At 40.3% G+C, this 13,477-nt stretch overlaps 1 protein-coding gene across 2 annotated transcripts in view; it reads left to right on the top strand.

The window, feature by feature from the left end:
* Nucleotides 1–13,477, top strand: part of LARP4 (La ribonucleoprotein 4) — a 75,026-nt gene that overhangs the window by 42,498 nt on the left and 19,051 nt on the right. The window contains exons 9-11 of one of the 2 annotated variants that reach the window (XM_055127945.1): nucleotides 9,534–9,746; nucleotides 10,262–10,365; nucleotides 12,429–12,491. In XM_055127945.1, coding sequence (XP_054983920.1) covers nucleotides 9,534–9,746; nucleotides 10,262–10,365; nucleotides 12,429–12,491 — 380 coding nt within the window. The remainder of the gene's footprint in view (nucleotides 1–9,533; nucleotides 9,747–10,261; nucleotides 10,366–12,428; nucleotides 12,492–13,477) is intronic. The other variant, XM_055127946.1, reaches the window with a different exon arrangement.

Below are 13,477 nucleotides of genomic sequence, written 5' to 3'. Positions count from 1 at the left end.
GCACACTGGTGTGACCCAAACCCTCTCTCCCCTGAAAAAAAGCAATGATAGATCCCTATACTATATTTAACCATCAAAGTAATTTCAAATTTGGGGCTGGAAAACTAGCACAAGGGGTCGGGTAGTTGCCTTATTAAGCATATGTAATGCATATGATCCCCCAAGCAGTGCCAGGAATCACTCCTGAGCACCACTGGGTTTGACACAAAACAAACTTTGAGATTATCCACAACCTAAAACTTTTTTTTTTTTTTTTTTTTTTTTTGGCTTTTTGGGTCACACCTGGCGATGCACAGGGGTTACTCCTGGCTCTGCACTCAGGAATCACCCCTGGCCGTGCTCAGGGGACCATATGGGATGCTGGGATTCGAACCCGGGTCGGCCGCGTGCAAGGCAAACGCCCTACCCGCTGTGCTATCGCTCCAGCCCCCACAACCTAAAACTTTTGAGCAATTAGATTATCTTTGGGGCTGGAGCAATAGCACAGTGGGTAGGGCGTTTGCCTTGCACATGGCCGACCCGGATTCAATTCCCAGCATCCCATATGGTCTGAGCACAGCCAGGGGTAATTCCTGAGTGCAGAGCCAGGAGTAACCCCTGTGCATAGATGGGTATGACCCAAAAAGAAAAAAAATAGATTATCTTTATGTTCTCAAGCACGGAAAGGAGATGATAGGGTGAATTGGAAAGCAAATACAATAGTTGGCAGATTTTATGTCATGTGAAAAGTAAAAATACCACTTGTTACATAGCACTAAAAAGATTGTCAAGTTGTTACGATGATGCTTGACACTTAACCTCTTAATAAAACTAAGCTTCTGCTCTACTGGTTCTTCCACTTACTAGGGTGAAATTGAGCAACTCTCAGATTATTTCCTTTAATAGTAAAATGCAGGAAACAAAGAATACTGCCTTACTAAGTTCATCTAAGGATTAAGTGACTTAATAGAAAGTGCTTAGAACAGAACCAATAGCAATATCGGTTCAAAAGATGGTTGGAGACATAGTCCATCAGGTAAGGTGCTTGCCTAACCTGGGTTTAGTCCCCAGCATCACCTGTGATCTCCAGGAGTGATCCCTGAGCACAGAGTCAGGACTAAACTGAGCACAGCCAGGTGTGGCCAAAAAACAACAAATTTTTAAAAATCATTTTGTTATAATGTGATATATTTTGCTCTCTGTTTATTGAGATCTCAAGCGTTTCTGGTGTTTTGTTCTGTTTTGTGGTCTCACGTGATGGTGTTTCAGGGGTTTCTCTAAGCTCTGCACTTGGTCAGTCATAGCTGTGCTTGATTCTCTGAAGAACTCTATGTACTTAGTTCTCAGAGGAACCTGTAGGTCTGAGGATTGACCCCCCAGTCCCTGGCATGCAAAGCATGTCCTCAGCTCTTTGAACACTCTCTGGTCCTTAAATTTTATAATTAGTTTTTTTTTTAATTATTGTTCCATCCACCCCCCCGCGCCCCCCCACATACACACTTGATCTTTGTAATCAATGGAGGTTTTTTTTTTTTTTTATTTGGGGTGGGCTGGGGGCTGTTTGAGAATTGAGCTCAGGGATTCACACAAGCCAGACAAGCATTCTACTCCTGAGCCAAATCCCTGACCTCTGTTAGATAAATAGGCAGAAGCCAGAACAAGGTCCTAATTTGTTTGAAGTATGTATATTTTTCACTTTTATTTTTTCCTGGTTTTGGGGCCACACCTGACAGTGCTCAACTAGTACTTGTTCCTCACTCTGTGCTTATTCCTGGCAGGGCTCAGGGGACCATAACAGGGTACTGGGGATCAACCCTGGTTTGGCTATGTGCTAAGCAAGTGCCTTTCCTGCTGTACTGTCCCTCATTAAGAGACAGTGTTTCATCTTATATTTATAACTGAGAATATTTTTATCTTTGTGTCATATTGATTATTATAGATACATGATATGTAAAGTATATATTTCAAAGTATTTCTATTGTAAATTTTCAGTTTAAGAACTTAATTTTGCTTTGGGGGCCGCACCAGACTGTACTTAGGACATACTCTTCACTCTGTCCTTGGAAATCACTCCTGGCAGATTGTGCGGCTCTCACCAATATTTATTTCCAGTGGGGCTTGTTGCTTTGTTTTCTTTCTCAAATTGAGGGATGGGGGCAAACTCACTTATGGTCGTGGCTTACTCCTCACTGGTTCTGTGCTCAGGGATAATTCTTTACAGTGTTCAGAGGACTATGTGATGACAGAGTTCAAACCCTGTGCTTAATCCTTAAGCTAGCTCCCTAGCCTCTGCTGGAGATAAATCTTGGCCATAGTCCGTAGTGTTCAGGGGCTACTCCTAGCTCTGTGCTCAGGATCTTTCCTGGTGGTGCCCAGGCTCGGAACCTCCTGCTTGCAAAGCACACACTCAGCTTTTTCAGCTATTTGGCCCTGAGTTAATTTTTCTTTCAGTACAAAGTAGAGCTTCAAATTCAGTCAGTATCAGTATATTTATTTTCAAGACCACACTGTCAGCATTCTAGGACTTCTCAGCCCAGTGCTGGGGTTGGAGAGGGTGTGTCACTCCCAGCTGTACTTTGTGGAGGGTGGGGCGACAGGGACAGATGGGACACCTTGTAGTACAGGGATGACCTGGGGCTGCACCACGCAGAGCGTTGCTCTGACCCTTTGAGCTATCTCCCTGACTCCCTACCAGTACCCTTGCTAAATAATCATTGACAGGGTATGCAAAGGCTTATTTCTGATATCTCTGTTCTATATGGGTCTGTGTTTGTGTCAATAATAAAGCAGTTACTGTAGCTCTATAGTAAGTTCGAAATTGAAAGTGTGAGCTCTATAACTTTTCACTTTCAATACTGTTGTTATTCAGAGTTACTTGAAATTTTATGCCTTTTAGGTTGGCGTTTTTTCCTGTTCTTGTGAAATAAAATGCTATTAATATTTTGAGTAGAATTGCCATTTTAGAAATAGTCAGAAGGGCTGGAGCGACAGTACAGCGGGTAAGGTGTTTGCCTAGCACGGGGCCAACCTGGGTTCAATCCTCAGATCCCATATGGTCCCCCAAGCACTGCCAGAAGTAATTCCTGAGTGCAGAGCCAGGAGTAACCCCTGAGCATCGCTGGGTGTGACCCAAAAAGAAAAAAAAGGAAAGTCCAGGCTGGAGGGTTTTGAATACAATTGGCATTTTAGCACAGAGCTTGCACTTGACTAACCTAGTTTTGATTCCTGTGTCCTGCTAGGAGTGATCCCTGAGCACAGAGCGAGAAGTAAGTCCCGAGCACATCTAGGTTTAGCTCAAAAACAAAAAGCCAAAAAAGGCCCATCTATGAACATGGATGTCATTGTTTTTATTTTCGTCTTTAGTTTATTTCAGTGATACATTCCAATTTTCAGCATTATAGGTGTTTTGCCTCAGTTGATTTTTATCATTTATGGATATTTAACTATTTTTTATACTAGTTTGAGTTTCCTTCATTCCATTTCTTCATTTCCCTTTTAGTATTCATTCCTAGTATATGGGAATGCAGTTATTTTTGAGTGTTTATTTTACATCTTCTGTCTTGATTAGCAGTAGTGGGTTTGGATATGTCTGGGTTTGGCAAGGGGAGGGATATTAGAGGACTTTGTCTTTTTTTTTTTAATGTATAGGATTTTTTTTATATAGAGAGTCAAGTCTAATTGCTTTCTGATTATGTTTTTAATATTGTGTTCAGTAAAGTAGCAAAAAGTGCACCTTTTTCTCCCTTCTCCCCACTGTAAATACTATGGTTTACAAAGTTGTCCATGATGGTTTGTTGCAGGCATTCCGTATTCTAACACCAGTCCCACCACCGCTATCACCTTCTCTCCACCATTGTCTCCATTTTACCAACCACCCCTCAAGCCTGCCCCTGTAGTAGGCCCACAATAATTTATTTTATATTGCTTTCTCTGTTAAGTAGCTAATAGAATGATCAAAAATACTTGAAGAAAAGATGTATGTATAAAAACTGTTTTATCTCCCTTGTGGGGACATTAAGTCCTTGTCTAAGCTGTTGTTGCAAGTTAAGCCTTCTGTGTCAGTGTTCTAGTCAAGATTAGTTGGTTTCTGCATTATAAAAAATATATATTCTTGATCTTAGAAAACTTTGTTTCACCACTGAGTTTCATGTTGGCTATGTGATTTTTCAGGCCCACAGGTTTGGGGAGATTTTCTTTGTTTCAAGTATAATGAGTGTTTTTGTCATGGACTACTTTTTTTTTTTTTTAAAGGTTTGTTCTTTTTATTGGTTTTAGGTTTTTCTTTTTTGTTTTCGGGGCAGATAGGCATTCCTGGGGGACAGTACAGTGCTGAGGCATTGAACTTTGGACTCCAGCATTCAGATATTCACTTAGACCTTTGAGATATCTCCCCACCACTAATGGGTTTAGTTTTTTTGTAGGAGACCTCAATTTGCTCAGGGTTTACTCCAGGTTCTAATCTCAGGGATCTTTCCTAGTAGTGCTGGGGTACTATATGAGATACTGGGGATCAACCCAGGGTCAGTGGCATGTAAAATAAGCACACTAACTCCTGTATTTGTCTTCTGTGAGATATTTTAAAGTATGTTGTATTTTGAATGGATTTTTCTATAGCAAATGAGATAGTTGTATTTTGTTTCATTCTACTAATATCTACAGTATTAAACTGATTTTTTTTTTCTTTTTGTATTACACCAGCGATGCTCAGGGGTTACTCCTGGCTCTGCACTCAGGAATTAGTCTTGGCAGTGCTTGGGGATGCCAGGGATTGAACTCGGGTCGGCCGCGTGCAAGGCAAATGCCCTACCCGATGTACCATCACTCCGGATCCTAAATAGATTTTTCTTTCATTGAACTACTTTCCATTCCTGGGATAAACTTCCCTTGGTCAGAATCTTTATTTGCTTTTAATTGCTGACTACTAAATTTGCTTATTCTGTTGTACTTTATTTGGGTGTGCGTGTGAGAATGAAGATTCTGTGTTATTTTGATGAATCACTCAGATGTGTAGATTTTTCTAGGTTGAAGATTCTCTATATAGGTATATGTTTTTAGAATAATTTGACATCTGTTTTTTTGTTACTGCTTTATTATTACCTAAAGAGGATTTACATACCAAACTACACTAAAACTTTCTACTGTATTTATAATTTTCTTTGCCAATGTTCTTTATTTGTTCTTATGATTTGAATTGGATTGATGTCCTTATTTCTGTCTCTCTTTACTGTAATTCTCCCTTACTTTTTTCTCTAATAACATACTTCCTTTTTATTTATAACATTCATAATAGATTAAAAGCTTTGTCAGTTATGGATTGATATCTAGTTTGTCATGGAGTTAATTTCTCTTGACTGCTATTTACTTGATTAATGGGCCACATTTTATTTTATTTGGGGAAAGGTAGAAGCTTCCAAGCAGTGCTCACGGGACCAAAGGTCACTTGAAGTTACTAACCAAATCAGATGGTAGAATGGTAGTGCTTCAGATGTGCTGCGTGGGCCTTGTAGTGCCAGGGGCTGACACGGCAATGCTCAAGGTCCACTGGAAGTCACACTAGGAAGTGCTGGGGTGATCATGATGTGTCATGATTGAACTCTCGAATGCTAGGCCTCTACTGTTATCATTTGAGCTATATCTTTCCTGCCTAGTTTCAGTTTCTTAGATCGTTTGGGTCAGGTGTGCTATAGTACATAACATTGTTTTAGTTAAAACAGTAGTTGTGATTATTTTCATTAAGTCAGTTTGATATTTTAAGAATTTTTTCAGGATTGACTGATAATACTGACTTGTTTAGTTATGATTGGGGGTTCCTGGTTTCTATCTGTATGAATCATAAAATAACCTTTCAATTATTTATTTAAATAATTTATGCTGTGGGCTGGGGAGGTAGGAAAGTGAGTAAGGCCTTTTACATAACTGACCTGCTTTTGACCCATGTCCCATATGGTCCCCTGAGCACAGAGTCAGGAATAAACCTTGAGTACCACTGGGTGTGGATACCAAAAATTATTTGTGCTATAATGTGATTATTTTGACACTTCATCAGTTTTGTGAGGCTTTTATTTCCTAATCTGCCTTCTTGTTTAATACTAAGAGTTCTATTAGATAAACTGATCAGCTTTTGTGTGCGTGCGCGCGCGTGTGTGTGTGTGTGTGTGTGTGTGTGTGTGTGTTGTGTGTGTGTGTGTGTTGTTAGGGATCAAACTAAGGTTCACAGGTGCAGTTACAGAGCAGTATCCCTAGCTAACAAACTTTAAAGAACCAAAGAGTAAAAAAAAAAAAATTACCATTTTCGGGGGCTGGAGCGATAGCATAGCGGGTAGGGCGTTTGCCTTGCACACGGCCGACCCAGGTTCGAATCCCAGCATCCCATATGGTCCCCTGAGCACCGCCAGGGGTGATTCCTGAGTGCATGAGCCAGGAGTGACCCCTGTACATTGCCAGGTTGACCCAAAAAGCAAAAAACAAACAAACAAAAAAAATTACCATTTTAATCATATTGTTTTTAACGAGGTAATATAGATATTTAGGTATTTTTAAGTATATTGTCATTAGACACACCTTGTTTTGCAGCTGCTGTTAACACTATCCTTAAAATTCTTTTCATCTTGTGAAACTCAGACCCCTGGAGCCTGGGGAGATCAGTCAAAGATCTGGATCTCATGGTTTGCCTTGGGGTCTTAGGTTAAGGCCCAGCAGCATTTCAGGTCCCCCAAGCACCATGGCACAAAAACAAAATCCTGAAATTATAGGCACTAAACAGAAACTATGCTTTTTCTACTTCCCCAGCTTCTGGCAGCTATCATAATACTGGCTATGATTTTTGAACAAGTATTTCATTTAAGTGGAATCATGCAGTCTCTCCACCTCTCTGTCTCTGTCTCTCTCTCCCCCTCTTCCCTCTTCTATCTCTACCTTTCTCCCCCCCCCTCCTCTCCCTGTCATGTCTTCCTTAGTGTAAGTCATCATGGTTCATATTTATGAGCATATGAGATACTTTTGGGGTCACACTCGGTAGTGCTCAGGGCTACTTTCAGCCATGCTTAGGGTGCCATCTGGAGTAACAGGGATTGGATGCATGTTGACTTATGTGTGCAAGACAAAGTGCTCTACCAGCTGTACAATCTCTCCGGCTCCAATAATTTTAGTCTTAAGTCTTCCCTCCCCCCTTCCACACACTGTTCCTCCCATCTATTTATAGACACTTGATTCCTTCCACATTTTATTTTTATTTATTTATTTATCTATTTATTTATTTATTATTTATTTATTTTGCTTTTTGGGTCACACCCGGCAGTGCACAGAGGTTACTCCTGGCTCACGCACTCAGGAATTAGTCCTGGCGGTGCTCAGGGGACCATATGGGATGCTGGGAATCGAACCAGGGTCAGCTGCATGCAAGGCAAATGCCATACCCGATGTGCTATTGCTCCAGCCCCTCCTTCCACGTTTTAGCAGTTAACAAATAATGATGCTTTGACCATGATGGTACAATACTTCTTGAGACTCTGCATTCAGTTTTGGGAGATATATCTAGAATAGTAGAAATAACCGGTCTTATGATAACTTCACTTATAACTTTTTGAGGAATCACCATACTGTTTTTCAAGCTGTATTGTTTGGCATTCCTGTGAACAATGTACAAGTCTTCCATTTCTTCACATTCTTACCAGCACTTGCTGTGTTCTGTGTTTTGATAGTAATCGTCTAAATGGTTGTGGGTCTCAACTGTATGAAATTTATTGAGATGTATTTCCAGACTTTTCTTTGGTGTGTTTATTGCCTACATCAGTGTACTGTGACCTCATTAGTTCTTTTGTCAGGACCCTAGGAATTTTCGATAATTTTAATAATAAAACAATTTTCTAGACTTGTACATTTTATGCCAAAGGAGGGTCAGCCGGATCTCACTGGCCCTATAGTACTTTGACAGAGAAACAGTATTTTCATTGCACTGGAAGTCTAAGAAAGTGCACATGGACTACTGATTTGGGGTTTTGGGTTTGTTTTGGCGGGGGAGGTTGCTGATGATCGGGGAAGGTCACCACAGAACTGGGGACTATTAGAGCCAAGACCTCCCATATGACTAACGTATTTTTGGTTTGGGAACCATGTTTTTCTGGTTCTGTTGTGTTTTTGGTTTGGTTTGGTTTGGTTTGGTTTGGTTTGATTTGTTGATTTGTTTGGTTTTTAGGTCATATCTAGTGTTGCCCAGGGTTTACTCCTGGCTCTGAGCTGAGAGATCACTCCTGTTAGTGCTGGGGACTACATGGGTGCCAGGGATCAAACCATAATTGGCCACCTGCAAGGCCAGCACCCTAACCACTATACCATCTCTCAGCCCTGAAGACTAACTTCTTAATGACTTCATCCTTGGGCACACGTGGATACAGTTGGTATACCTGATAGGATGTATTTGTCAGTGTATTTGTAACAACCATTGTACCTGTTCATCCTAGAAGCAAGAGCCCTCGCTGATTCTTTAGCTGTACTGATTTTTAAAATAGACAAAAATAATGTAATGTAGCACTGTCGTCCTGTTGCTCATCGATTTGCTCCAGCGGGCACCACTAATATCTCCATTGTGAGACCTGTTGTTACTGTTTATTGGCGTATCGAATATGCCATGGGTAGCTTGCCAGGCTCTGCGGTGCAGGCGAGGTACTCTTGGTAGCTTGCCGGGCTCTCCGAGAAGGATGGAGGAATCGAACCCGGGTCAGCCACGTGCAAGGCAAATGCCCTACCCGCTGTGCTGTCAGTCCGATGAACAACAGGACCACAGTGCTACAGTGCTACAATGTAATGTCACAGTCACAGTCATCTTGTTGCTCATAGATTTGCTCTAGCGGGCAAAAGCAACATTTCAGTGTGTGACTTGTTACTGTTTTTGGCACATTGAATACACCGCAGGTAGCTTGCCCGACTCTCCAAGAGGGGCAGAGCAATCAAACACAGGTCGGCCGCATGCAAGGCGAACACCTTACTGCTGTGCTATCGCTCCAGCCATATATTAAAATATAAATCAAGGGGCGGAGACATAATACAATGGGTAAGCCTTGCAAGTGGCCAATATGGGTTTATCCCTAGCACCCCATTTGGTCCCCTGAGTGCAGATAGGAGTTACCCATTAGCACAGAGCCAGGAATAAGCCCTGAGCATGATTGTGGGTGGCCCCAGACCAGGCTGAGCCCATGCTTTGCCTGCAAGACCACCAGGAGTCACTCTCGGCTTCCTCTTCACCCCCATCACTGTACCCAAAATAGCCCAGGGAACACTGCTCGATAAAGCCACCACTCCACACCAAAATAAACATAATAAACAGTATGAAGTTGGGGCTGGAGTGATAGCACAGCAGGTAGGGCATTTGCCTTGCATGCGGCCGACCCGGGTTCGATTCCCAGCATCCCATATGGTCCCCTGAGCACCACCAGGAGTAATTCCTGAGTGCAAAGCCAGGAGTAACCCCTGTGCATCGCCAGGTGTGACACAAAAAAAAAAAAACAGTATGAAGTTAATTCTTTAATCCTTTGTTAATTAATGTATTCCTCTTCTAGGCAAGGATAAAAGCCATCAATACATTTTTTGCAAAGAATGGTTATCGCTTAATGGATTCAAGTATGTATAGTCAGCCCATTCAAACTCAAGCACAGTATGCCTCTCCCGTTTTTATGCAGCCTGTATATAATCCTCACCATCAGTACTCCGTTTATAGTATTGTGCCTCAATCTTGGTCTCCAAATCCTGCACCTTACTTTGAGACACCATTGGTAAGTGTTTTCACTCAAACTAAAATTTGAATAAGTCAGCTAGAGTCTGAATTTATTTTTATTTTGTGTAAGCTTTTTTATTTTGGTCACTTTTGAATTTAAATAATGATAAGGTATCTGACCATCTACAAAATTATGCATATAAGATTTACTGTAATGTTATTCTTTAAATCTTCAGATTATTAAATAATTTAAAATAAGAAAATTGCTAAATTCGGAGTGCTTTTAGTTTTGTGAAACTTTTTCAGAGAAATGTTCTTTAATAATAAAGTAGTGATATCTTTTTCCATATATCAAGTGGTTCCTGAAGGTAAGTATTATAAAGTGAATTTTTTTTTTTATTTCCCCCCCCTATAAAGTGAATTTAAATAAAATCTGGGAGAAGATGTAGTGAATTTAAAATTGCTTTTTACTAGAAAAAAAGTGATGCTAATTTAAGTTTCTCCAAAACTACTTAAACTTATTCTAGGTTTTGTTTTTACTAAAACATCAATTCTTCTAAAATTTCCTTCTAGGCTCCTTTTCCCAATGGTAGTTTTGTGAATGGCTTTAATTCACCAGGATCTTATAAAACAAATACTGCTGTTGTGAATATGGGCCGACCATTCCAAAAAAATCGGTAAGATAAAAGCTATAGCTGGAATTTATTGTAAACAATTGCTCCTTAGTCAGTTACTGTTTAAGTACTAGTGTTTATTTACAACTCAAAATAATAAAGTTTTTCTTGTACAAACAGATATTTGAAAGGTTTAGAATTCATGAACTTACTTTGATCTCATAGTTAATTAAACATGGCTTTGAAAGAAACATTGGGAGATCAGAGTGATGGTACAGCAGGTAGAATGCTTGCCTTCCAGACAGCCACTCTGGGTTCAATTCCCAAAACCTCATATGATCCCCGAGAATCAGCAGGAGGAAGCCCCTGCACACTACTGGATGTGTCCCATAAGATAAACATCGAGGGGCTGGAGCGATAGCACAGCGGGTAGGGCGTTTGCCTCGCACGCGGCCAAACTGGGTTCGATTCCCAATATCCCATATGGTCCACTGAGCACTGCCAGGGGTGATTCCTGAGTGCAGAGCCAGGAGTAACCCTTGTGCACTGCCAGGTGTAACCCAAAAGCAAAAAAAAAAAAAAAAAAAGATAAACATCAAAAAACACTTGGGATTGTACTGTTCTTTTTTTAAATTGAATCACTGAGATACACAGTTAAAAGTTGCTCATGATCAGGTTTTAGTCACAATGTTCCATCACCCATCCCTCCTCCAATGTACATTCCTCACGAACACTATCCCCAATATCCCTCTTGCCACTCTCCCTCCCACCCCTAGCCTTCTATGGCAAGCATGCCTTCTCCCCTCCCTCCCCTCCTCTCTCTCTTTACTCCCTCTCTCTCTTCCACTCTCCCTCTCCCTCACGATCCCCCTCCCTTCCTTTCCTTCCCACTTGTGCCTGCCCTCCCTCACTCCTTTTGGGCATTATTTGCAATACAGATACTGAGAGGTGATCATATTTGGTCCTTTACCGACTTTCAGATCACAGATCCCATCCTGAGCAGTCACTTTGAATTATCATTGACATTGCACACTTTTTTGAATAAAGAAAAGTATTATAATTTCTGACAATAATGTCTAAATATCATTTAATTCTTTGAATAGGTAATATTTTGGAAAATGAGGGTCTGGAGAGATACTACAGTGACTAGGGTATTAGCTTTGCATGTGACTGCCCGAGTTTGATCTGTGGCACTAGATCTGTGGCACTAGATATGGTCCCCCAAGTGTTCCAGGAGTGACCCCTGAGTTTCGCCAGGTGTGGCCAAAAAAACTAAAAACATATTTTGGAAAATGAGAATATTTTAGCAATGTGATTGTTTTGTTTTTTTGTCACATTTGGTCGTGCTCAGTGGCACACCCAGGTCAGTCGTGTACAAGGCCCTCTCACTGTACTGTTGCTCTGACCATGTATATAATTGTTAACTGAGTAATGGATGTTAGAAATGTATTATTTGGGATTTTTAAGAAGTGACTAGAGAATTATTTACATGAGCTATGTTCAACAGACAGTAACAGTTTATCTTTTTTAAAGTGATTTACATGTTTTATCACAGATAATTTTCATGACTCTGTAAGACAGGTATAATTAGTTATGTCATTTTAAAGATGAGTATATAAAAGATAAATAATTCTATTTATAGTAGGTGGCAGAGCTAAAATTTGAACATGGACAGTTTGACTCCAAAGTCTATACTTAAGTACAGATGCTGTATAAATTATTAAGAACCCTGGAAATGGTATGCAATAATGTGGAAAATTGATGTATCTCTCTTGTTATTCTTTGTCTGTTTGGGGGCCATATCCAGTAGTGCTTGGGACTTACTCCTTCCTCTGTACTCAGAGATAACTTCTGGTGGACACGGGGGTCTACATGTGATGACAAGGATCTAACTTGGGTCAGGTGCATGCAAGGCAAGTGCCTTACCTGCTGTGCGATCACTCCAGCCCTTTAGTGTAGTATTCTTTATACTGATAACTCAGTAATTTGGTATATCTTGTGACTTTAGAGAACTATGAGTAATCAGAGAATAAATGGCTCGTATAATAGTTTAGACTTATTTATTTTACATTTAATATTTCTTTGTTTTGTGAGCCTCCTGTTTTTTCTCTTTTATTTCTTTTCAGTGATTTTCTCTTGCCAGATCTCATTCTGCCAGTTAATTCTTTTTTGCAAGGAGACCACATGGGGTATGTTTTTCAAGATTACTTCTAGGAGTTAGTTTCTTTTTTTGGAAGGTTTTCCTGAAACATACTTCACTGGAAAAGAAATCTCACCATTTTAAAAATAATTTTCTTGGTGGATTCTGGAACATTCATTGATTCATAAGTACTTCCCTCTACAGGTCACAATTTTTGCACTCAGTTTTACTGAATTGGCTAAAGCATTTGAAGATTTTTTTTTTAAGTGATAGAAAAGTTTTACTATGACTACATTCTTAATGCTTTATGAAAGTGGTCTTCAACCACTGGTGTATGAACCAGTGCTGATCCAATGGTATAGAAAAATTGAAAACCACTAGTGTGCCATTAGTTTAGGATTAGAGCAGTAGTAGTACAGCTGGTAGGGCACTTATCTTGTTACACACCAGACCCAGGTTTTATTCCATATGGTCCCCAAAGCCCTGCCAGGAGTAATCCCTGTGCACAGAGCCAGGAGTAGATTCTGAGCAACCCTGGTTGTGACCCAAAAAACAAAAGGAAAACTGCCGGTCTGTCACCCACTATGCAAGACAGTTGTTAGTTTGCAGATGTAAAAATTTTGAGGAACACTGTTCATAAAGTGTTCACCTATGGACTAGAGAGTTCCTCAGACTGGAGTGCGTGTGCACCCCAGCACTGCATGGTCTCCTGAGTGACTGTAACACAGAACTTGGAGTAGCACGCATGCGAGTCGTGCCCTCCAACCCCCTCCCAATAATAAAATTAGTTTCAAAAAATTAAAGTTAAATGGTATCACTTCAAGAATAGAGGGTTTTTTTTTTTAACACACAAGATTATTTGTACTCCTAAAGATGACTTTTGTTATTACTTTTGTAATAACAGATTAGGTGCAAAATTCAAGGATATTTGGACATAGGAAGTAAAAATAAATTACATCTTAATAGACAAATTGACCAACTGATATCCATGTCCTGTTATTTTTTAAAAGATGACAAGATTTGTTGTGTTATAAT

This window comes from Sorex araneus, chromosome 2, assembly GCF_027595985.1.
Source record: "Sorex araneus isolate mSorAra2 chromosome 2, mSorAra2.pri, whole genome shotgun sequence".
Classification (NCBI taxonomy): Eukaryota; Metazoa; Chordata; class Mammalia; order Eulipotyphla; family Soricidae; genus Sorex; species Sorex araneus.
Note: the sequence above shows the minus strand (reverse complement) of the source record. Positions and strands in the feature narration are given on the sequence as shown.